At 43.7% G+C, this 26,176-nt stretch overlaps 2 protein-coding genes across 2 annotated transcripts in view; both read left to right on the plus strand.

Moving 5' to 3' along the window:
• Positions 1–8,979, plus strand: part of CCDC180 (coiled-coil domain containing 180) — a 59,513-nt gene extending 50,534 nt beyond the window's left edge. Inside the window, exons 31-36 of the mRNA XM_006886961.1 lie at positions 3,616–3,776; positions 4,877–5,014; positions 5,554–5,665; positions 5,828–5,933; positions 7,346–7,481; positions 8,848–8,979. Of these exons, the coding sequence (XP_006887023.1) occupies positions 3,616–3,776; positions 4,877–5,014; positions 5,554–5,665; positions 5,828–5,933; positions 7,346–7,481; positions 8,848–8,979 (785 nt within the window). The remainder of the gene's footprint in view (positions 1–3,615; positions 3,777–4,876; positions 5,015–5,553; positions 5,666–5,827; positions 5,934–7,345; positions 7,482–8,847) is intronic.
• Positions 8,980–14,861: 5,882 nt separating this feature from the next.
• The window catches only part of TDRD7 (tudor domain containing 7), a 73,899-nt gene continuing 62,584 nt past the window's right edge, over positions 14,862–26,176 (plus strand). Inside the window, exon 1 of the mRNA XM_006886867.1 lies at positions 14,862–14,994. The gene's annotated coding sequence lies outside the window, so the exon portion shown is untranslated. The remainder of the gene's footprint in view (positions 14,995–26,176) is intronic.

The raw sequence follows: 26,176 nt of genomic DNA on the forward strand, positions 1-26,176 counted from the left end.
AAAAAAAAATCTACCTTGCCATTTATATTCATTATAACAACATGCAAAGTGCTCTGAAATGTGCTTCTACCTGCTTCATTTCTTTATGTTCCTCTGCTGTGTTTGTCCACAGCTTTAAGTGTTTTATGCAGCTATAGGTCCTAGTTGCGGAAGTTATTTTTTTTTTAATTGTGAAGAGCATTGAATATATGGAGAGAAAAAAAAAACAAACAAACCCAAACACAAAACACCCCAAACAAATCTGTCTGGGAAAAATGCAGTCAGGGTGCCTTTTAGGAGTAAAGATGGTGAGACTTTGTCTCGTCTGCTTTGGACATGGTATCAAGAGGGGCGAGTTCTTGGAAAAGAGTGTCTTGCTTGACAAAGTGGAGATTCGCCGGAGAGGAAGACCCTCAGTGAGAGGAACTGACACAATGACAATAACAATGGGCTTAAGCCCTGCAGGGTTTGTAAGGATGGCTGGCGCAGGATAAGACAAGACTTTAATCTGTCGTACATCAAGTTACCATGAGTCGTGAGTCAGAGTCTTCCTCATAGTGCCTGACAACAATGGGTTCTAACTGGAGTCCATGAGGAGTACACTTAACTCACTCAGCAGTTAATTGAAAGCTTGAAGATTTGAATTCGTTCAGAGGCACCAGATGAGAGAGGCCTGGTGATCTACATCCAAAAGTATGAGCCATTGAAAACCCCGTTACATGCTGTCTTAATGAGTCATAGCTAACTCAGTGGCCACTGGTTTTAAATTTTATTTCTAACCATTGCTAGAGGCGAGAGCACTTGATAGGTGTGCTGCACTGGACGAAAAGAAACATTGGTAGATAGAGAGGATTAGGAAGTGGCCAGACCTGGGTTCAAGATCCTACATTGTCTTCTCCTAGCCGGTGAAGATTATGGGCAAAATATTAATTGACTCAGGAAGCATCAAAAGAAGAGGAAAAGTATGCGGTCATTGTACCAAAAGAAGGGAACTCGAGTGGACCGGTCCTATGGAGCTGTGCTGCTAACCCCAAAGCCACACCTCAGAGGTCCATTCTGTCGTCTTTCTCCGTTGGCAAGGTTTTAACATGCATATGAGGTGGTTAGAAGTACCATGGCTTGGGTCAGACACACCTTAGTCCTCAAAGGGACATTTTTACTCTTTAAACATGTTATAGAAAGTATTTTGCAGTAGCTTCACCCAGTGTCTGGTGGCCTAATAGGTAGGGTATTGTGCTGTTAACCCAAAGATGGAGCCTCTCTGGCAGTTCAAATCCCCCAGCAGCACTGCAGGAGAAAGATGAGCAATCGCCTGCACAGTTTATAGCCCCAGAAACGAGCGGGAGGGTCAGCTAGGAGTCAGTTCCAACTCAATGGCAATGAACTGTTTGTTGTTTCACAGGGCAAGAAAGTGGTTTGATTTCTTGACTTCTGATTCTGTGGGCATTGATTGTTGATACAAGTAAAATGAACTTGACACTCTCAATAGTTTCTCCATTTAGCATGATGTTACCGACTGGTCCTGTTGTGAGGAGTTTTGTTTTCTTTATGTTGATTTAGAATTCATATTTAGAAAGCTGAAGCCTTTGATATTAACCACTAAGTGCTTCAGGTCTTTACTTTCAGCAAGTGGACAAGGTTGTGCGGCCTGTATATTTAAAGCTGTTAACGAGTCTTTCTCAAATCCTGATCCTGTATTCTTCCACGTATAGTGCTGCTTACTGGGTTGTTTTCTCACCACACAGTCTTAAAAATAAATCCATGTAAAGCTGAGACCCTACAGGAATCCTCCCACATTAGAAGAATAAGATATAAACCAAGTTCTTCCTCCTTTTCTACCTACCTTTAGAGACTGGAAGAAAAATCCAAGTACTGAGTGAAAAATTGAGAAAATAAAAAGAAACAGATCCAACAGGAATAAAAAATTACCAGCTAGCCTGTGTGGCTTCTAAACCCAAATTCATACCTTGTACATTGAACAAAACTCAAACTGATACCAGTTTAAAAGATCTTGAAATATTAGTGTGTGATGCTTGTTGGACACCTACAAGCCAAGCTTCCAAGGATTCCCACAAATAAAAATGCCAAGAATAAGTGCCCACTGTAAACACAAGACATTTTGAATACGAAGTAGTAGAATCAGACCAGCCAAGACCTCAGATGTTGAAAGTGTGAGGCAGACACAGCCTATAAAGCAATGCATTTGTTGTATTAAATTTAAAAGGGTATTGAAAATAGGAGTAAGGGGCAAAAGATTATTAATTTGACTAAGTAGATATACTATTCCATGGGGATATCCAGTACTCTTCTCCAACACCATAGCTCAAAGGTATCAATTCTGTGTCTGTCTTCCTTATTGATTGTCTAGCTCTCAGATGCATAGCAAGTGATTGAAAAGACCATGTCTGAATCTGGCACACCTTCGTCCTCAAACTGACATCATTGCTCCTCAGTAATTTGTAGCAGCCCCTGACTGCAGACTTTCTTAGTGCAATATATCTTCTGATCTCTTGACTCATGGTCCAAGGGTGTTGATTGTGGAAGAGTCCTGAATATCCCATGGGTTGCTAAAAGAACAAACAGATATGTCTTGGAGCATGCAGCCAGGGTGTTCCTTGGAAGCAAAGGTGATAAAGCTTCGTCTCATAGTTTTGGCATGTTCCTAAGAGAAGCTGTTCCTTGGAGGAGGGACATGGTGCTTGGGAAGGTGGAGGGTGGCAAAGGAGAGGAAGACCCTCAACCAGATGGGTTGGCACAGTGACTGCAGCAAGGGGCTTGAGTATGTCAGAGATTGTGAGACTGGCACGGTATAGAACAGGGTTCAAAGCTATCGTTCATAGGGTCACTATGGGTCGTACTCAATTCAGCGACACCTACTAACAACAACAAGTAGATAAGAATAAAAGATTTTTTACTAAATAGAATTTCTATATGGCTAAAAATAGAATAATTGAAATGAAAAAATTATGAATACATTTTCTACACAGCTGAGGGTGGTGGTTGTTGCTGTTAAGAGCCTAAAATATGTGAAACAAAGTTTCACTATCCTTCCCTCTAAGAACATCTTGGTTGCACATTCCCCAAGACATCCTTGTTTGTTCTTTAGCCAGTGCACAGGCTGTTAAATCCTCTTCTCTAACACTAGAACTCAAAGACATAGATGAGTCTTCTAAGTATAGCACAAACATGCAAAAATAAAAAAAGATATAATCTGGAGATAGGAAAGAGGAGATATGAATAAAAGAGAAAGTCTAATAAATTATTGTTTGTAGATTTAGAGGGGGAAGAAAGAAGAAAACTAAAATTGAGGCAGTCGTTTAAAATGAGGAATAAGCATTTTCCAGAACTGCTGAATGATGTCTTTTTAAAAAGCTTAAAAGGCCTGCAGAGTACAGAGGAAGGAAAACCGTTTGAACTTGCTTAACCCTGTTATTTTTCTCTACTGATGTGGCCACAGGAACCCTTTCTTATGGAATAACTATCATCATACTGTAGATGACAGGGGTGGGGGGGGTGGGTAGGGGGCCGGGGGGGGTTCCCCCTTTAGGAAACTGCTTTGCATTTTTGCTGGAAAGATCAGATTAAATATTTCGTTCTATGTTTTCACCCCTGTGCCCCAACCACTGATTGCTGCAGAATTACGGGTTCAGCTGAGGAGATTCGAGGAGCTGCTGCCTCAGGTCTGTTGGCTGGTGACAGAGAACTTCAAGGAGCACCACTGGGAGAAGTTTTCCACCTCCATCAGTGAGCTCTGGGGACAGTTCAAGGAGCAGCTGAAGCAGCTGGAGAAAGCGAAGGTCAGTGCCTGGGGACCAGGAATTTCCAAACTAGGCCCAAGAGTCTTGGGAGTTCAGAAATGGATGCTTGACACGGGCAGGTCTGAGCCCAGAAAAGGACCTTGGCTGAGCTTCATAGTGTTGGATGTGGCCTGAGGGACACAAGGCATCGAAGGAAAGAGAATGAGACTATAGCTTCTTCAAGGGAGGACTTCAATAAATGCCTTCGATGGATGGGCTGGCTGCATTGGCTGAAGCCATGCTGAGACCAGCCATGATTTTCTACATGAGTTCTTGGAGATGGGACATGGGCACTGCTGATATTATTAGACTAAAACCCTAATTGTACAGAGGTATAATTCTTCTCTCTGACCTTTGAAGCTGGCTTTAGCCATGCTACTATCTTTTTAAAAAAATTAAAATATTTATACTAGTTTATTTATAAAACTTAAATGCATTGTTTTCAAGAACAGATTCTTTCAATTTCTCTCACCTCCCGACCCATCAAATTGTACAACCCCATGATTAATGCCTCCATCCCCTGCACATCCTCATCCCTCTGCTTCCAACCTCTCCCACACCTCTTGGATCCTCATACACATTCTACAATAATGGTTCTAGACAATATTGACCCTTGTAGGACTGAGTTAGTTCACTCAGCATAATACTCTCCAGTTCCTACCAAATGAGGTAATAATTTGCAAAATCAGTGCTCCTGCATGCTACATAGTATTCCGTTTTGTGACTACCATAATTTCTCAATCCATTCATTTGTGGTTGGACATTTAGGATGTTTCCATGTTCTTGCAATGGTGAATAATGCTGCTATGAACACTGGTATACAAATCTCAGTTGGTGCCTCAGTTCTCCAAGTAGTGAAATAGCTGGGTCGTATGGAATTTCTATGTTCAGCTTTTTGAGGAAGCACCAAACTGCCGTCCTGTGCTCCTTATCTTGACTCCTGTTTTTCCCTGCCCACTCCCGACTCTTCACACCAACCCTATCAGTCTGCCTATGACCATAACTGGTGGAGGCTGTGAGCCAGTGATTTTGTTTTGAGGTAGATCTGACATCAAGTGCTGGTTAACATAACCACTGATTTATTAATTGTTTGGTTAAAGGATGAAAATGCCCAGAAGCTCAGTCCACATCTTGGACACCCAGCCAACTTCCAAGAAATGGAAACATTGTGCCAGCTGGAAGAGAAGAGACAGGAGGAGTTGGGTTGTGTGATCGAGGAAAACAGAGAGAAGTTAGAGGTCAGTAGTGTCATCGACTTGTCAGGTCCAAGTTCAGGGACCACATTGCCCTCCTGAAACATTGTCTCCATGGCACACAGAGAGTGCTGAGCACCCCCGCTGCTGGCACTTTCACCAGAGAAGGGCAGCCTGGAGGACACTTTTTATTGTTACAATGGCCTGTATTGGCTTTTTAGACTTGTCTTTCCTTCATTTCTAGATTAGTTCATTATAAACTAACTAATGTGAACTTTTTATACTAGGCTTTTTGGAGCAATTTTAGAATGTAGAGAACCTTAGAGAGCCACTACAAAAATCCATTATTCTGTAACCATTTCTGAGTCATTTTCTTGTCTTCCACCCAAATTGCCTTTAAGGAAATCCCTCCAGGCTGAGGTCTAAGTGCCAAATTAACTAGAAGACAGTGGAAACAATGGCTTCAGTGTCTCACCAGCTGCCTTCATAAAACCTGGCTCCAGAGAATCCCCAGCTCCATTCTCACCTGCCTTCTGGGGGAAGTCCCTCTCTCCACAGCTCTGTGTTCACCATGTTTCCTACAGGAACTTTCCAGGAAATATGGCCGGGTTTTCATAATCTCTTTGGCCAACTTCACAGAGAAATTCCTGCTGCAGTTGGATGAAGTGGTCACTGTTGATGACATTCAGGTTCCAAGTAAGCGATGCAGCCATCTTGGATGTGTCAGGGGCCTCCGTCTCTCACCCAAGATCCCAACTAGGAAGGGGAGGAGAGAAATCTTATTTCCCTAATATGATAGTCAAGTAGAAGTCACCTTGATCGGAGGCCGTCTAAGGTTTCTGTCTCTTGCCTACCTAGGGATGGAGCCTCCCAAGCAGAAAATGTCAATCTTTATTCGGAAGAAACTCACTGGGCTGCCGCTGGAGGAAGAGCGAGAGAAACCCCTGATCGAACGGGGCAGCAGGTGAGAACAGAGAATAGTGAGGACCAGCACAAATGGTTGTGCTTTGCCAACGGGCAGTGCCACGTAAGGGTTGGGTCTATGAAGCTGGGCACATCTGATGGCCTCTAGAAGGTGTGTGCTGGGCGGATCTGATAACCATGGGAAGGTGTTAGAATCCAAGCCTCAGTTTCTTCATTTGTGAACTTGAGATAGCAGAAGCTCCTTCTTCCATACTTTGGGCATATTGCATATTGCAAGGAGGGATCAGTCCTTGGAGAGAGGGACATTATGCTTGGGAGGGTGGAGGGACAACACAGGAGAGGTGACCCTCAATGAGATTGACTCAGTGACTGGGGTAAGGGGGTGGTGGGTGTGTGAGAGACAATAAGGTTGTCACAGGATAGAGCAGAGTTCAGAGCTATTGTACATGGGATCGCTATGAGTCACAGGTGACTTGATGACATATAACAACAACAGCCACCTACTTTACAAAGAGAAAGTGAAATCAAAATGCCTCTGGCCTGTACTTGAACTTAATGGTTATTCTCTTTCTCACTACCACCAAGTCTGGACCTACTCATAGCTGACCCGCTAGTGGGTTTTCTGAGACTGTCAGTTGCAGGGGAGGAGATTGTTCATCTTTCTCCCATGGAGCAGCTGGTGGATTTGAACTGCCAAAGAGGCTGCCTTGGTTCAGCAGCTTCCTACAGACTATACCACCAAAGCTCTTACAGCTACTAGTTTACGTAATAAGGACCCAACAAAGAGGCTCAGAAAAAAAAAAGAAGAAGAAGAAGGCCTGTCTCAGAGGGAGGGCCATCCTCAGGTCATTGTGGCAATGTGAACCTCTCTAGTTGGATTAAAAAGCAAAGCAGTGAGCTGTCCAAGACTGCTCTCAGTAGGGGCATTTATAGCACAGGAGGAAAGTGGGCCAGGGGATGGTAACCACCACCTGGCTAGCAGACCACCCTTGGAGCCACATAGGAGCGTCTGCTCTTAGCTGCAAAAGGCTCTGTGGAGGGATAGAATGTAGATTATAATGCCAGTGGTGGGTCCAACTTCCTGTTTTGAGCTCCTGTGTACCAGGCTCCACCACACAATTAATTAGCGCTGCTTCTTCCATGAGAAAGGGCCCATCATCATCTCCACTTTATCCAGGGGGAACCTGGAACCTGAGGCCAGAAAACATTGCCTCTGGCTAACTCCAGAGACACAGCTGTCCTCTCCCCATTTGAACCCACTGCGCACACAATATGGAAATAAGAGCAGAAAATGTGCATAAATATATTCGTTAGGGTTTTTCTTTGAATTAAGAAGTCCAAAGCCATAATGCTTGTTTTCAAAGAATGCTGAGCTTTGCCACCAGGGTTGGTAGCGGGCTTATGAGTGATGAAGTCTCCTCCATGGGGTACTTTACACCTGTTTGTTTGTAGGAAGTGGCCAGGTATCAAGCCCACTGAACTCACCATCCAAAACAAGATCCTCCTCAAGAAAACGACATCCACAACCACTATCAAGACCACCCTGGGCCACCTGGCAGCCGTGGAAGCCCGGGATGCTGTTTACCTGGTGAACAGAGATGCTAGTAGGGCGGGTGTGTTGCCAGGAAGCCAGCGGCAGCGTTTTCCTCAGATCCAACTGCCTTAGAAAGAAAGCAGAACATTCTATGCCAATGGGCACCCCAACATGTGGCCTAAGGAATAAAGGTCACAGGTCAGGGGCCCCCCTTCACCCTACAGGTCTCAACACTCAGGAGAGTTGAGGTTTACAAGCACAGGAGTGAAAGACATGGTGTACATTGTAGTTGTAGTACAGACCCTCTGGGCCTGACGGCGTGAGCTCAGTGCTACAAGGCTTAGCTGAAGGGTACCCTATCTAAAATGCAGGGTAAAGAAAAGTTTTCCAGGGGAGCAATTGAGTCCCAGCTAGTCAGACATGCCAGCAGAGAAAAGAGAGTGGGCGGAGGAGTGGAAGCAGTGGGGACAGTAAGTTAACAGAGCGTTTGCAGCAACTATGAAAGCTGAGAAGTATCATTGCTTAGTGGAATTCTGATCAATATATTATCTCATTGAATCCTTCCAGAGACATCATGAAGGAAGGAGGATTAGTATCCCCATTTTACTAAGGAGTAAACGGGACTTAACAGGAACTTGCTTCCTTTGGTATCCCAACCTAGTATGAAAGCTAGGATTTGAACCCAATGCCAGGTGTTCTGCCTGACATGGGATCTGCTTGACATGGAAGCAGCATCCAAATACTGTATGAAGGATATCTCAGCTGTGAAGTTCTCTAGCACAGAGGTGTGGTGCCCAGATAGAAACCATGTCTACCTGGAAATTGACTGGGCCTGGTACTGGGAGATTGCCCATCCACCACAGTGAGCCCCAAGAAGAGGTAGCTCTGCTCAGTCAGGTTCAGTGAGAGCTCCAGGCCTGCAAGGGAGCAGCCCCAGAGGAAGCCATACCCCTGAGCTTCAGGGAGGCCAGCAGTGCAGCCCAAGGTCAGATAGGCAGAGATTCTAGTTAACTACTAGCCAAAAGGCTGGTTGGTGGTTCGAACTCACCCAGAAGCACTTCAGAAAACCAGACTGACAATCTACATCCAAAAGGTCAGAGCCTTGAGAACCCTAGAGAGTGTATTTCTGCTCTGAACACGTGAGGTCTCCATGGGATTCTCCATGAGAATCAGCTCAGTGACAGCTAACCACAGCTAGTCCATGCTACACCTCAAACAAGACTCAGAGCCTCGGTTTCCACACCTGTAAAATGAGAGAAATAAGTGGGTCTGTCCGATCAGTTGTTGGGAGGATTGTGAAACTCTTGTCCAGGGTTTGGAGCAGGTTAAGAGTACCGTGCCAGTTAGTCACAGCTTTCCTCTGGGGCACAGTGCTGGGAAGGCCTTCTCATGAGGCCTTCTCCTGCTACCCTGTTCCCAGAAATATTTAGCCCTATTCGATGAGGAGACGAAGAAGATCCAGAATAATCACACACTGCAGGTGAAACAGGCTCAGCACTGGAAGGACAACTGGAAACGATCCGTGTGCACCATCCAGGGCCTGTATTTTTGATACCCTTCAGCCCTAGAGGCTGGGCTGCCCAAACCTCAAATAAAGGCTCACTTTGTATGTACTTCCACTTCTACAGACTTGTTCATTTACCCCCAGCATCTGTTACAGTGGGTCCATTGGCTGTTACAGAATCAGTGGCAGTTGATTGCCTTGCTTAAATTGTCTTTCCTCCCACTCCACAACTGGAGCCCTGATCTGGCTGACAAGTCTATTAAGATATTAACCTGCACCCTTGGTGTCATGCTTATTTCTGGATGCATCTGCTGTGCAGGTGACTCCCACCACAAGAAGGTCAAAGGTGACCTTTTAGAAAGTCAGGGCCCTCCCCTGTTGATTCAGTATCTTTCTCAGAACGAATTCTCTTTAAGCTGCCATTGGCCTCCCATTCTCCAGTGTTCAGTGGCTGTGTGGGCTCTGCAGCTCTAGGATCAACCCCTTTCTGGGGATTAGCGCCTTTCAGCTGACTCACCTTGGAGGCCTTTGTGAGCAGCTTATGGTGGTTTGTTTGGTCAGCACATCCTTAAGCTTTAGCAGGGCCTGGGGTTTAGCAGGGCCTGGGCAATCTCTTCCTTTTGTTTTGTTTGTTTTATTTTTTTTTCTCCTTACTCAGTTGAAACAAATCCAGCTGTCTAGAAACTTCTCTGTATTTGTTTGTGGGGCAGTGGCTGGTGAGAGAGAGTGACCACGAAGTTAATGATTAACCAAAAGTAGGACTATCCAGAGGCTCCCTTTGTGGTGAAACCATAATTGCAGAGCTGATCCGGAAAACCCCCAGGAGGCTGGGTTCCATCCACAGACAAGGTTTTGAGTATATTGGTTGTTAGCGTCTAAAAATGATATTTATAAAATTACCTGTGATTAAATAACTTTGATATGAATAAAATGTGAACCCGGTTCAGTTGTGCACCCCAGTTCAGTAGTTCACAAGGGAGAATAAACATAGAATCACTTCCTACATTTTCTTCACTCAAAGTGGTTTGAGGAACAAGGTTCTCTAGAAGTCCAAGTGAAGGAGCACTCCTCTCCGGTGGAAGCCTCCAGGAAGGGTGCCCCGGAGAGGAACTGTGCAAGGCACCAAATGATGCCACTACCAAGTTACTGTGACTCATTTGGTGGTACCTGTTGATCAGGTAGATATTGTTGTGCTGCCAACCCAAAGGCAGGCAGTTCAACTCCACCCGGAGTTATGGTAAAATTAAAAGATGGGAAAGATTACAAGATGGGGGTGGGGGGGAAGATAGGCAATCTTCTCCCATGTGATTTACTGCCTCTGAAAACTCTCTGGAGAGTGAGCTATGAGTTGATTCCTTGACTTGATGGCAATGAGTTGATACTTTTTTTAGTTGAATGTGATTGAAATGAGAGGGGGGTAGTGTTGGGACAATCTAGTGAATGCTCACATGGGAAGGAGATGAAAGCAGCTAGAAGTCTCTAAAAGTGCCACTCTGAATTTTGGAGGGTGACTTGAACACTTTGCTCCCTTAACTAATCACCCATGTAAGACCAAAAGGTCAACAGCTATCCAAGGGAAAGATAAGAGGCCGAGGAGGGGCAGAGAAGCTAGATCAATGGAACTGGCAATAGAAGTAAAGAGAATGAAGAAGACACGCTGTGAAAAATATAACTAGTATGACTAAGCAATTTGTTTAAAATCTATTAAGTGAGAACCTAATTCGGTATGTAAACTTTTACCTAAAAGATACTAAAATAAAAATTGTGGTGGATGAAAGAGACATTTGTATGTCTACCTGTGGTAGCTATAAAGTGAAGTCAGAGAAAAGATGGAGTGTACTCTTCTTGGCCTCTACAACATGAGGAGAAAGCAAAATGAACTACAGATGGTTCCTGGATCATAGTTGCTGCCCGCCCATCATTCTAAATGGTGCCATTGAACAGAGAAGAGAGAGAAAGGGAGAAGAGAAGGAGGCTCATCTCCGCCATTAGCACTGGCCGTGCAGATATGGTACGTTGCTGTTTATGTCCATTGTGGTTCTCTCCAAACAAGCTTCCCAGGTATGTACTAAAATGTGTGAAGTTTAGACGAAGTCTTCAACGAGAAATATTTCCTTGTTTCTTAGTCCAGGATAAGCTGACAACCAATCTGTCTTCCTTGTTCACTTCTGGCTTTGATCTGTCCTTCCTTTCCATGGGACTCTCTCTTGCACAGCATCTGTACAGGCATAGATTTCCTGCCAGCCTTCTGCCCACTGACTTCCTGCCCATCCACCTCATCTGCTGCCAAAAGCCATCTGGGCAGAGCACTAAGGCCTTCACTACAGTCCTGGGAGGTGCGCCTGCCTCTCCTGACAAGTGATCCTGGTTCTGGTTGCTTTGGTCCAAAGATGAACTTAGACCTTTATCAAAGAAGACCACCTTTCATCTTTATAGAGTCTCCGAGTGGCTCACTGGTTTCGCACTTGGCTGCTAACTGAAGGGTTGGTGCATTTTAATCCATCCAGATGTGCCTTGAAAGAAAAGCCTAGAAATCTGGAAGGTTACAAATGTGGAGTTGCTGCAGGTCAGAATCGATCCAACAGCAGCTAGTCTGTTTTTGGCTTCATGGCAATGTTTAACACAAGCTCACAGTGGGGCTCCAGGCACTCCAGAGCCTCCTTTGCAATTATGCTCTAAAATGAGTATCAGTGTGATACACTAAACTAAATACATTTAATTGTGTTCATGCAAAACCTATACTGAAACCAGGAGGCTGTTGTGTGAACAGAGCTGCTGTGTGCAGGGTTATATTCTCTCTCCATACCTGTTCAACCAGTATACTAAGCAAATTATTTGAGAGCTGGACTTTAGGAAGAGGAATGTGGCATCTAGATCAGAGGAAGACTCATCAATAACCTGCATTATGCAGATGACACAATCTTGCTTGGTGAAAGTGAGGAAGCACTTGTTACAGAAGATCAAAGGAAACAGCCTTCAATACGGATTGCATCTCAAAGTAAAAAAAGACAAAGATCTTACCACCAGACCCATAGGTAACATTATGATAGATGGAGAAAAGATTGAACTGTCAACAACTTTATCTTACTTGGATCTACAATCAACACTCTTGGTACCAGCAGTCAGAAAATCAGGAGACATATTGTACGGGGAATGTCTGCAATCAGAGACTGCTCCAAATTATCGAGGAATAATGATGTCAGTGTCAGGACTATGGTGCATCTGATTCAGGACACGGTTGTTTGGTGGCTTGATATGCATCTGAGCACTGGGCAATGAATAAGAAGAAGAGTTGATATCTCTGAGATGTGGTTTTGGAGAAGAGCACTGAACATCCCATGGACTGCCAAAAGAACAAATAAGTATGTCTTGGAGAAAATGCAGCCAGAGTGCTCCTTGGAGGCAAAGATAATAAAAGTTTTGCCTTACGTACTTTGGGCATATTGCTAAGAGAGGCTATTCCTTGGAGAGGCAAATGATGCTTGGAAAAGTGGAGGGTCAGCAAAGGAGTGGAAGACCCTTAATCAGGTGGATTAACTGCTATAATGGGCTTTGGTGTGTTAGGAAGCGTGAAGATGGCACAGGATAGGATAAGGTTCAGATCTGTTGTTCATAAGGTCACTATGGGTCTTACTTGACAGCACCTAACAACAATACCAAACTTAGTTTCCCATATTGCCTCTCCCCTAAGGGGTAAAAATCATCTCTGATCTCCCATAATTCTCTTGAAATTCAGGGCTTAAGCGTGGATTCTTGAGCTTCCTGGCTCATGGCCCACCTCCCAATGGAAATCAACACAACTTCCTAACCTATTCTTGCTATGGCAGATATACAGGAAGTTCTGAGAAATCTCTTGATAGATCTCAGTCAAAAACCTATGTGGAAAAGAGCCATTTTAACCAGAGAACATATATGAAGGCCGAATAAGCACAGGAAGCTCTGGTGACTTACTGGGTAGGAGGTTGTGCTGCCAACTCAAAAGAAGGTGGTTCAAATCCACCAACTGCTCTTTGGGAAGAAGACAGGCAGTTTTCTCCCATACCATTTACATATTCTGAATCCCACTGGGGGGGGGTCGGCTAAAGGTCAGTTCTGACTCAATGGCAATGAGTTGTTTGTTTTGGTTTAATTTTTTTTTTAAGTAAAAACATAAGAAGAGATGCTCAGTATCATTACTCACGGAGTAAATACAAATTAAAACCCCAGTGTAACATTCATAAATATCCACCAAAATGGCTAATATTAAAAACAGAGTGAATTTGTTAGCAATTCGAACACTCGACAGTGCTGGTGGTGGGTGTGTGTGTCCAAAATGGTACAAATACTTGGGAAAAATCTTGGTAGTTTCTTATAAGGTTAAAAAATATACCAGTAGAACCAGCAACTCTCAGTGTTTTTTTCAAAAAATATGACCATATAGATAACTATATTTGAATGGTTTTAGAAAGTTTTATTCATAATACCCTCAAACTGGAAACAACACTAGCAACGACTGATGGATGTATAGACATGCTGTGATCTGGCTACACAATGGCTTCTACTGAGGATGAAAAACAAACTCCTGATGAACACAGAAGGAGGATGTCAATTATGCTGAATGAAAGACGTATGCCCAAAAGGGAAGAAAAACAGTATCATTTGTACATAAGATTGTAAAGTGAAATCCCATTTAAAGTGACAGATAACCAGATTAGAGGTTCAGGGGACAGGGAGGCACAGGAGGTTCTATTGTAATGGTTTCACAGATGTACGGGAAGCTCTGGTGGCCCAGTGGCAAGAAGCTGTATTGCAATCCAGATAGATACATATGATCAAAACAGCGACTATACACTTTACACACGAGACGTTTATTGCCCGTCACCTAAACCTCAATAAAGCTGTAAAGAAGGGTGGCTGAATAAACAGCGACCATAGCAAATGTATGCAGAATGAATGCATAGAAGGGTTCAGTGGTGGTTGAGGGAAGACAAAACTGGTGCTCCATAAATGTTTAGGTAATGCACATTAGAAATAATTACACAGTAGGTGTTCAGTAATTTTATATTAAAAGAATACCATGAGCCAGGTACTCTTCTAGGCTCTGGGAATAGGGAACAAAAGATCCCCATGATAACAGAGCGTTAGTTTTAGGGGGATGTTGTTAGCTGGCCACGGTGACTCATGCCATCTGGTCATAGGTCAGAGACACTGTAATCCGTAGGTTTTCCACTGGCTGGTTTTCAGAAGCACAGTGCCAGGTCTTTCCTCCTAGTCTTAGTCTGGAAGCTCCAGATGAAATCTGTTCAGCTTCACAGCAACACGCAAGCCTCCAGTAGCCAACAGGTGGTGGTTGTGCATGAAGTGCACTGGCCAGCAAGAATTCTACCGCTGAGCTCCCCATGCTCTAATAGGCTGAGAACAGATAATAAAAAGGTAAGCATATTGTTGTCGTCATGTGTCATTAAATAGAAATACGTATCTGAGGAGAGAATGCCAAGAAAGGAGGGCAGTCTTCTCGAAAAAAGATCTGAAAGAAATAAATTGGAGAAAATTATCTTCCCCAGACGCTAAAGAATAGAATGAGCAACAAACAAGTGGATGAAATGTCTGAACAGGTGGGTGGACAAAATAGCAGCAGAAGCTCATAGGCGCTTTGAGATACCCACGCTCCCCGAGGGTCCCAGGCCCTCCCCACCTGCCGGTACTCGCCTTGCCCACGAGGAGGCGCTGCGACCCCCGCCCCAGGGCCTCTTTCGACGTCCGACCGTGCGTGGGCACGCGCAGAAACCGCTAGGCGGCGTCGGTTTCCTTTCCCACGCGCGGACGCCGGCGTGGGCCGACGACGCCGGGGTGTCCGCGCGTGCGCAAAGCCGAGGCTGGGCAGCCCTTGGGGCGGGGCGGAGCGGGGCGGGGTGGAGCGGGGCGGGGCAGGGGTTTGCGGTGATTCCCCGGCCGCTGCAGCGGCGGCTGGAACCGTGCGGGGAAACCGAAAGTGGGCGGCGGCCGCGGCGGGGGCCCCGGCTGAGAGGGCGGCGGGAGCAGGGCCCAGAAGCGCGGAGACGGGCCGTCGGCCCCCGGAACTAGGTGAGCGCAGGTTCTGCGGGCTCCGGGCGCGACAGGTGCCAGACGACGTGGGACGGGGTTTGGGAGGGCGCGGCGCCGCCGGGTCACTGGCGGGGCATTGGTCCGAGCGGGACTCGAAGTAGCTCAGAGTCTCTTCCCTGCAGCCGCAAGGGATGGCCCGATCGCGGCCCCCGAAAACCGAACTGGGTGCCGGAGGAGTTGGAGTTCCAGAGCGCTGTGGTTTAAATCTCTTGCTGGCTCCCCTCCCCATGCCGCTCACAGCGATGCCGGCCATTCACCCGGGGCCATGCGACCACCTCGCAAACCCAATGGCGGGGGTGAATGCAGCAGTGGGGGTGTGGACAAGGGAGGGAGATGCTGACCAGGAAATAGTTCCCAGCTCAACAGGCCACTGTCTACTGGAGCAAGGGATATGAGTCTGACTTGAAATGCTTGTCTTTTACACCATAAGCTTTAATTTAAAAAAGGGGAAAAAAAAAAGGCCTCGAATTTTTCTTTACAGAACCTCCCAGCCCACGCAGGCCACTAAAGTAATGTGGGACAAAAGTACACTACTTTCAAACCGTAAGCACCTGGTGGGTATAAAGCACTAAATTAAATGAGAAACAGGAATCCAGGAATCCCCAAATAAGCTGTCTCTTAACTTTCACCAGGATCCCCCAGCAAGCTCAAGTTCTTGGGCTCACCTGGCTGGAAAGGGGCTTGGTGCCAGCCAGCTTTTCTTGCTCAGATCCACTTGAAAGGAGTGCTTTTTCATTACAGCTAAAAGTCCCATTCTGAAATACTTTTCAAAAAGCCGGGAAGGAGATTATCAGTGGTAGGGAAAAAGTCCCTGCCCAAAAGGGTTCAGATAACTGACCTTTAAAGAGAACCAAAGAGGTGACAGTTTCATTGCAGAAGTGAGATTTAGACCCTAGTCCCCAGCTTCTGCCCAATCTACCTTGATGTGTTAATTGTTCCAAACTCCAGGAGCCTGGGCTTGCAGACCTGGGCTGGAGTCTGGCCTCCTCCACTTGGTAATTCTGCAGTCTTGACCAAACTACATGAGCCAAGTGTTGTTATGTTGTCTGGTACCATCAAGACGACCCTGACTCTGACCAGCAGATCTGAACCTCACCCTATCCTGCACCGTCCTCCCGGATTCTGTGTCGGTCCATCTCATTAAGCAAATGCGACTTTCACTCACTTTGCAGAGCATATGTAAGATTACTGTCAACCCTTCGGCTCACAATAATAATCAAGAAATGTTAACTCTCTTCTTCCTGTCAGACTGTCTATATTTTCCCTACTTGGATTTCAGGTTCTTGAGGGCAGGGACACATTTTAAAATTCTCTGTATGAATCTCTGGTGGCCTAATGGATAAGGAATTGTGCTGCCAACCCAAAGGGAACCAAGGCTGTTCAAATTCAGCAGCTGCTGCTCTGCAGGTCAATGGCAGTCTCTTGCTGTGCAATTTATAGCCTCTTGGAAACCTAGGGAGTCAGTTATGAGTTGGTTCTGACATGACAGCAATGAGTGGTGGGGGTTTTCTCTGTATGATATGAATTGACATATATTGGAGATGTTTGCAGTTCCCTCAGCTGCCAACCATTGACGATCAGCTGACTACTCAGTTGCATGCAGTTTTCTGCTAGGTGCAGAGAATTGGTCTTGAAGCCTCTGGATTACGGTGCATATCTCCAAAACCTCAGTCCGGGGCCCTTTTGGCTCCCTCCACTACCTAAGCTTGGCTCACTAAACATAGTGAGGTTGTGATACAGAGATTGGCATTGCCTACTGACTTTAGTCCCTGTAGATTGGAAAGGAAATATGATGCCTTTTTAAGTGTACCAGTTGAATTTGGCCGAATAAACTATTGTATTCTACATCAGGAAATTTAAACTCCTTGAGGGGGTCTCTCATTTGGTTCTCTTGTATAATCAAGTTGGGTACTTAATAAAATATATAGGGGGAAAATATAATCCAATTCTGAGCAATTGATTCTTCAAGAACTAAGAGATTTGACTGAGTGCCTTGTAACTGAGCACGTTTAGGTTCAGCACATAAAGATAAGGAGACATCTTTTGTCCTTGGAGTAAAATTTCATTTTCTTTTTATGTGATTTTTTTTTCTTCTTTAAGCCAGATCATTGTCCTCCTTTCTATGAACCTTTTCTAAAAATTTTGTCTTTCGAACAGACTATTTTAAAGTAATTATTTTGCCATTTTGCCATTTTTCAATTGAAGATGTGTTTATCTGTCAGTCAGAGCATCTGATAAGCACAAAACACCCCGTGCAAGACACCCAGAGCCGACTTGGTATTTCAGCTTAGAGCACTGTCATGAATAACCATGGTTCCCATAGGCCTTCGGAACTCCTTTTTTACCTCTGAAGGACTCCAAGGGCAGTTGAAGATCGTGGATCCTGCCTACCTGCTTTATCTTCCATGTGAAAGAAGAGACCTGAAGGGACTTGCTCAAAGAGTGACAGCTAACTGTGGCAGAGCTAGGATTAAAAGTGACATTCTTGGCTAAGCCACTTTACAATCCTAAAGTTCTCTCCTCTATAGATTTATGGGAAACCTTTACTTAATGCTTTCATACTATGTGGTATAAAAATCACGTACATGTTTTGGAGCTTGATAAGAATGCTCCTTAGGCAAGCCTGCCACCCCTTAATTATGTTACTTTTTCTGATGATCTTTTAAATGTTCAATGAAGGAGTAATTCGGATGATAACAAGGAGTCTGTAACTAGAAAGAGTGGATGACATGCTGTTGCGAGAGACGTCATCTTGAAAGAGTCTTGAAGCGTGCCCCCTTTGAGGTTCAGTTTGTTCGTAAGATGAAGGGCTTGGGTGAGACTCAATGATGTCTAAGATCTTTCTGGGAAAGTAGGGGTCTGACTTGTTGCAAAGCAGTATCTTCAAGGAGGAGGGAGTTTTTACCAGAAGAATAGGTCCTAAGGAGATAACTAAAATATTCTGCACAGAGAAGGTAAGAAATTACTTGGCGATTTCCATTTCTCCTGATAATTCTTGGGATTATTTTGGAATTTGGTGTCACTCCACAAATTTAGGGAGCTCTGATGTGAAGAATACAATGAAGAAGATGAGTCAGAGAAAAGATCAGTTTGGGCAAGACAAAGTATAGGTGAGAGCCGGAATCCAGAATAGCTTGGCTAAAGGACATCTGGCCCTGGCAATGACTGACCGTAGTGACTAACCTGTAGCTGTTGGAAGCAGAGGTGCACTGGTAGCACAGGGGTTAAGCACTTGGCAGTTGTTTCAACTCACCATTCACATTGCAGGAAAAAGATGTAGAGTCTGTTTCTGTGGAAATGAACAGCCCTCAAAACCCTTTTGGGTGATTTAGGATTGTTAGGAGTTGGAATCAGTTCTATAGTGATGAGTTTGTCTAGGAATACAGTAATGGTAAATTATCAATAAATCATGCAGGTGAGCAGGTCAGGCTTTCTTGGGACCATTTTTTAGGTGTACTAAAGAGAAAAAACACCCTGATTTTAAAAATACAGTTTTTATTGAGAAGTCATTTTGCCCATTACAGTTGTGTAATAGAAAATGGGTAGAATAAAACAGTTAAATGTGCTATCAAGTGGCTAAATTAGTTTTCAACAATTCTTTTACCATCCTTTTTCATTTCGGTGCCAAACACTTAAGTCAGAAAGTGGAAGGTCCTGTTTCATGCTATTTTCAGAGATGGTGTCTAAGCACAGGGTGGGAATTTACTTTCCCAAGTCTTCCCTCTAGGAACAGTGGTCTCAGAGGAAATCTTAGGTTGGGGGCCTGAAGACCTTTGTTTGGGCTCTGAACATAGGTGAAATCTGGCCCAATTACACTTAGCGTCTGTTGCCTCACCGAAAGTTGAGAGAAGATGGGGTTAAGGCACTCGCTGACATTTCATGGGAGCTCTGGTAACCTGGTGGTAAAGAATTGTGTTGATAACCCAAAGTTAGGCAACTCGAATCCACCAGCTGCTCTGAGGGAGCAAGCGAGGCAGTCCTGTCCCCCCCACCCCCGTGTGATTTACAAGCTCTGAAAATCCCCTGGAGGATCAGCTAAGACAGCACCAGTATTCCAGGATCCTCCAGCTCTAGTCTGAAGATGAAACAGTACTGTGCTGTTCTCCTGAGCCAGGCAACGCCCGTGGGTATTTTGAAGTTACAGCTTTAGTAGGGCCTCTCTCCTTAGAGCCCTTTGACCAAAACAGTATGTGACTTTTTGCCCACTAGTTTGGTGAGAAATCATGAAGATTCAGCACCTTTCTTAGCAAGCTTGCTAGTTCATAAATAAGTTATTAAGCAAATGAATAAATCTAATATTTTATGCTTAATACGTACTAAATATTTCAGCAGTAGACCAGTGCCTTCTCTTCACAGTTACCCATTCACACCCTGCTTAGAGAAAATGTCTTCATTAACTACTCAAGATCAAGTGTTTTGCTGTGCTCTACTTTTAATGCTTGTCAATGAGAAAGGGACAAGGAAAGGAGGAAGAAAAAGGGAGGAGAAGTGAGACCACATGTCAAGTGTGATTTGTTGAGGCCAGTTTCTTCCCTCTAGATTAAGTAAGATTTCTGGTAGCTGACCTTGGTTAGATTTTGAATCAAGTGTTGTGATAAAAGAATTCCCCAGACCACCTTTACTTTACTCCATTGGTTAGCATTCTTGGGGAGCTCTGGTGGCCTGGTGGTAAGAAGCTGTGCTGCAGTCCCGAAGGCATGCAGTTCTAATCCACCAGCTGCTCTTTAGGAGAAAGATGGGCATTCTCCTCTAATGCAGTGAACTGCCTCTGAAAACATGCTGGAGGGGCCACTAGGATTCTTACTTAAGTCATATCATACTAGTTGACGCTAAAACAACTTTAATCCCATTGTGTTAGAGTAGAAATGTGACCCATAGGATTTTAAATGGCTGTGTTGTTTTTTGTTTGTTTGTTTCAGAAATAGATCCCCGGATCTTTCCCCTAAGGTGCCGCCTATAGGTGGACTCAGTCCTTCAACATTTCAGTTAGGGGCCTAGCATATTAGTAGTTTGTACCACTTATGCACTTAGTATTCAACTCAAGCAACACCCATATTACATAGAGAAATCCCAAGACATTTTTATTTTTGGAGGTTGGTTTGTGTTTTTTCAGTTGCAATTCAGAGGGTTTAATTTGGATTTTGAAGCTATAAATCTTAATAGGAGACTGACCATATTTTTCCAGAGGAGCTACTGATAGATTCAAACTGCCAGAGACTTGGTGTTTTTTGGTTATCAGTGTGGTCCAGTACCCCTAGGCCCTGTTATATATGTATTTATTTGTTAATTTATTTTATACTGGTTTACTTACAAAGTTTATTCACATTTTTTTCACACCAGATCTTTTCCATCTCCTTTACCCATCGCTCCCTCCACCCATCAAATTGTGCAACCCTATGATTAACCCCTCCCCCCATCCTCACCCTTCTGCTCTCACTCGCCGCATCCTTGGCTCGTCATACACTTATTCGTATAATAATGGTTTTATACCATATTTGTCCTTATGGGACGGAGTTAGTTCATTTAGCATTAATGCTCTAAGACATTTTTAAATGGAAAACCTGTAGTCTAAAACAGGGCGGTTGTTGTTGGGGACCATCGACTGGGAGTCACCAACTCATAGCTCACCCTCCAGCAGTTGGTTTGGTGGTGGTTGTTTTTTCAGAGGCTATAAATTGCACAGGAGGAGATTTCACATCCTTCTCTTGAGGTACGGCTGGTGGATTTGCAGCTCCTTACCCAGTAGGCCACCAGAGCTCTGTAAAATAAGGATGGTTGATTTATTTCTCTTGTGCCAGCTTAGTTTTATGATCACTAGGGTTTGTGTGGTATTTTCAGAGTCTCAAAACTAATTTGAATTATCTTAAACTCAAAATCATAGGTATTATATAGTACTTGTAGAGAATAGAAATGGACAAGAGAGAGTTGAAAGATGAAAATGCCAATTTAAAAAATTTGAGTAGCCACTTTAGAGAAAATACCAAACTTAACTTTTTAGAGGAATGCCGGACATCTTACCTTTGAGACTTTAATGTGTACATTCCTTTATTGAGTTTTTGCTTTATTGTACTTACGTGTATCAATGTCAAACACAGATACTAAACCTTTTACAGATAGAAAGCTTGTGGCAACCCTGTATCAAACAAGTCTGTCAGCTCCAATTTTTCAATAACATGTTTGTTTTTTTGTGTCTGTGAGTCACATTTTGGTAATTCTTGTAATATTCCAAACTTTCACACTGTACTTGCATGTTTAATAGATGTAATGTAGTATAAACATATATATACCATAGTATAAGCAATATAGTGTAAACATAGCTTTCATATGCACTGTGAAACCAAAAAAATTGTTTGATTATCACAGTATTCATGTTATCATTTATTTCTAGAAGAGTACTGAATATGGGCTGCCAAAGGAACACGCAGATACGTCTTGGGAAAGTGAAGCCAGGGTGCTCCCTGGAGGCAAAGATGGTGAAGCTTGGTCTCACACACTTTGGGTGTGTTGTTAGGAGAGGATGTTCGTTAGAAAGGGACATTGTGCTTGGAAAAGTGGAGAGTCGGTGAAAAGGGGGAAGATGCTCATCCAGGTGGATTGACACCGTGGCTGCAGCAGTGGGCTCCAGTGTGTCAGAGATGGTAATAAGGCCCAGAACAGGTCAGGGTGCATGTCTGTTGTTCCTAAGGTTGCTGTGAGTTGTATTCGACTCGTTTGCACCTAACAACAACAGCAGCACTTTTATCAATTATTCACTTTGCTGTCATAGTCTAGAATTGAATCCATACTAACTCCAAGATATGCCATGATAAATTTCCATTTAATTGATGATGCTCAATGTAAGAGACATATATCCCATGGACTGCCAGAAGAACAAACAGGTATGTCTTGGAGAAAGTGCAACCATAGTGCTCCTTGGAGGCGAAGGTGGTAAAACTTCATCACATATAACTTTGGGCATGTTGGTAGGAGAGACTGTTCCTTTGAGAGGGACATCATGCTTGGAAAAGTAGAGGGACGACAGAGGAGAGGAAGACCTTTTATTACTAGGTGGATTGACACATTGACTGCAGCAGTAGGCTTGAGTGTGTCAGAGATTGTGAGGATGGGACAGGACAGGACAGGGTTCAGATCTGTGGTTCATGGGATCACTGTGAGTCATACTCAGCTTGATGGCACCGAACCCCAGCAACATTCTTACCATCTAGATGAGGGTTTTTAGAAACCTTTTGAGGGTGTAACTACCACATTAAGACCATCTTAAAAATACTTTGATGACCAGCAATTTAACAAATATTGGCTTATTTGAAAATAGTGTTTTTGTTGTTAGATGCTGTTATGAACAGCAGATCTGAACTTTGCCCTTTCATGTTGGATTCTTGTCATCTCTGATATACTTGATTCCATTGTTACAGTCATTATGTTAATTCACTTCTCTGAGGATCTTCCTCTCTTTTGCTAACCCTCTTCTTTTAAAGTACAATGTCCTTTTCCAAGGACTGACCATTCTGACAACATGCACAAGGTGTGTGAGATGAAGCTTTGTTACCCTTGTCCTCTAAGGAGCACTCTGATTGTACTTCCTGCAAGATGGATACTCTTTTTAGCATATGTTATTATGTTTTAGTGAATGTGAAGGAGAAAAAGAAAGGTGTTAGGTGGATAGGGAATTTCTTATTCATTTAAAACTTATTTACCAGCTTTTAATGTGGGGGTAAAGCACGTAATGAGTTCCAACCTGAGGACTCGGCTCTTAGCACTATAGAGAGCAGTGTTCTGTGTCATACACAGGAGTTTCACGGACTCCAGAGCTTATTGGCCTAGTTATAATCATGTACCCACACCTTCTGCAAACTTAGCTGCATTATTACTATAATAGTAGTTAGAGATGAGAATGGCATAAAAGGGTGGTATTGGCCTGCTAACACACACGTCAGACATCTGAAGCTGCTAGTTAACCAAAGACTGAGACTGCAGGTTCAAATCTACCAGTAGCTCCATGAGACAAAGATGGACACTCTCCTCCCATGTGATTTACAGCCTCTGAAAACTTACTGGAGTGTTAGCTATGAGTCATTTCCAACTCTATGGTACTGAGTTTGAATTTTTGGAAGTAGATAACCTGGATTTTCTTTCTAGTCTCCTAGTTTGGAAGGTGGTGACCTGCTGGTATTGGAAATGCTGGAAGCATAGCTTCTGGCATCCCAGAACTGACAAACCACTACAGTACAACAAACTGACAGTTATCGACACATAAATCTATATCATTTATATCAAGGCCCACTTAGATAAGCATATACAAAAGATGAAAGGCTAGTTATACTCAGAAGAGCTCTAGGTGAAGAGGTGGAATGGATTGGTTTTTGAAGGGAATAAGTGGCTATGTGGGAAAGGTGGACGTCAAAGAGAAAGTTGGGAAGGTTGGCAGGAGAAATTGGCAGTTTGATTTCTCCTCTCAAATACTTGGCCGGCTTCCACTATGGTTTTTACAACTTAAGGAAATAACTATATAAAAAACATTCCATGATCTTTGACTCTTGACTCATGATTATCGCCCAGTAATCAGGATTTCACTATTTAATGAGCCAAGTGCAAATCCTGGAGTGCTTTCTTGGTACACACATTCGCAGTGTGCAGGGCAAAGAAGTACTCATATTCAGCAGGTGTCTTTTTCTGTCTTTTTTATCTTGTTTCTGAGAGTGCCTGCTTATAGTTAGTTGTCTCATTGATTGAGAATCCATACCATCCCAGTGACTGGATCTGGTCTACCATTGGTTCATACTGCTGCTGTTCTCTTAGCTTTGCTTACTGTGCTTTTTTTCCTTGTTCATTCTTCAGGGGTTCCCTGGCCTCTTTACCAGTAGATAGCATGATAGAAAGAAAAGAATGGGGCTTTGGCATCAAACACATTAAATTCTTTACATCCTGTAATATCTTGGTTAAGCTAATGAACTTTTCTATGCCTTGGTTTTCTCTTCTATGACTAATATTTCCCTTATAAGTATTATGAATATTGAGGTTTTTGACAAGAGATCTACTCAGAATTTATATAAGATAAATAAGTGCAAATCTATCTGAGGACTTGCCTGTGAATATTCTTAATGATTTTGTTTCATATACTTCAAATTGGAAACCACTGCTTACTGCACTGTTTGGTTTGCATGTTACTGTGACCCTGGAAGTAATAATGCCAGTGTTTCAGACATCTGCACTCATGGTGGACAGGTTTCCATAGAGCTTCCAGACTAAGAAGATTAGTAAGAAGGACCTGGAAATCTACGTCTTGAAAAAAAAAGTCTAGTGGGAACCATGAACAGAGCAAGGAAACACTGCATGGTTCAAAATTGGGAAGGGTGTACACCAAGGATGTGCCTATTTCCATACCTTTTCAATCTATATGCAGAACAGATTATCCGGGATGATGGGCTGCATGAGGAGAAATGTGGCATCAGGATTGGAGGAAGATTCACCAGCAATCTATGTTATGCAGATAACACAACCTTGCTTGCTGAAACTGAGGAGGACCTGAAGCGCTTGCTGCAGAAGGTCAAGGACTGCAGCCTTCAATATGGATTGAGGCTTAATATCAAGAAAAAGATTCTCACCACTGGGCCAACTGGCAGCATCATGATAGATGGTGAAAAGATTGAGATTGTTAATAGCTTTAGTTTGCTTGGCTCCACAGTCAACACTCTTGGCACCATCAGCCAAAAAATTAAAAGATGTATTGTGATGGGAAAGTCTGCTGTCAGGGACCTTTCCAAAGTACTGAAGAGCAGTGACATCACTCTGGAGACTAAGGTGCACCTGATACAGGCCATGGTCTTTGTAATCACTTACTATGCGTCAGAATGCTGAACAATGACTAGGGATGATGGTAGAAGAGGAATTGATGCCTTTGAGCTGTAGTGTTAGAGAAGAATATTGAATAAATATACCATCGACTGCTAAGAAAATGAACAGGTTTGCCCTGGAGAGGGTGAAGCCGGGCTGCTCCTTGGATGCAAGGATTCTGAAGCTTCATCTGACATACTTTGGACATGTTGCAAGGAGGGACCAGTCCTTGGAGAGGGATGTCATGCTTGGGAGGGTGGAGGGACAGCACAGGAGAGGAAGACTCTCTATGAAATTAATTGATTCAGTGACTGGGGTAATGGGGGTAGATATATTGGAGACAGTGAGATTGGCACAGGATAGAGCAGGGTTTAGGACTGTTGTACTTAGGGTCACTATGAGTTACAGGCGACTAGACGGCCCATAACAAGAGTGGGAACCAAATGAGAGGATCTTTGTTCTACTGCTAGAAGATGAGCCCCTTGTATAGGAAGGCCCTCAAATTAAGAATGGGACAAAGCTAGCTCCTCAAAGTAGAGTCTCCCTTTATGGTGTGGATGGAGTAAAGCTTTTAGGACTTGCATTTGCGGGTGTGCTGTAATACAAAGTGAGAACAACTGCAAACTTTTCATCAGCACTTGGAACATGGAATCTATGAAAGATGAATTTAGAAAAACCGAAGTCAACACAAGTATAATAGAACACATAAAGATCTATATCCTGGGCATTAGTGAATGAAATGGTCTGGTATTGTTCACATTAAGTTGGGCAACCTTTTGTCTATGAGGACAGGAAGGGAATTTTGCAAGACTGCTGTTCTATTCATCACAAATACCTTTTTTTTTTGGTGGTGGTGTTCAAAGCTAGGTTTTCATTAACATGAGTGGGAAAAACACCTTTTTAAACAACCTAATGGGTAAGAATCTAGTTGAACTGAATACAGAGGAATCAGACCAGCTACCTGTGTGAAAAGACAATGGAGAAGTTCAGTATCTGTCAGAACAGAGCCCAGGAGCATACCACAGAGCAAACCATCAGTTCATATGCAAGTTTAATTAGAAGGGGAAGAAAATCAAAACCAATTACAAAAGCCACAGCATGTTATTGTTTACCATTTGGTTGAGCATGACTCATAGTGACCCTGTGAACAAAAGACCTGAAGCCTTTCTAAAACTATTGTCATTTCTCCAAGTTCATAGAGTTTCCAAAGGCATGTGGTTTAGGAAGTGGATACTACTCCTATTTCCAAAGCTCTCTTAAACTGAGAGCCCCACTACTGTCCACCATGGGCAACCGTTATGGCATTTGACACCCCAATGGCACAAGGTTC

The sequence above is a fragment of the Elephantulus edwardii genome, unplaced genomic scaffold (genome assembly GCF_000299155.1).
Source record: "Elephantulus edwardii isolate Elephantulus edwardi_28Jun2011 unplaced genomic scaffold, EleEdw1.0 scaffold00052, whole genome shotgun sequence".
Taxonomy (NCBI): domain Eukaryota; kingdom Metazoa; phylum Chordata; class Mammalia; order Macroscelidea; family Macroscelididae; genus Elephantulus; species Elephantulus edwardii.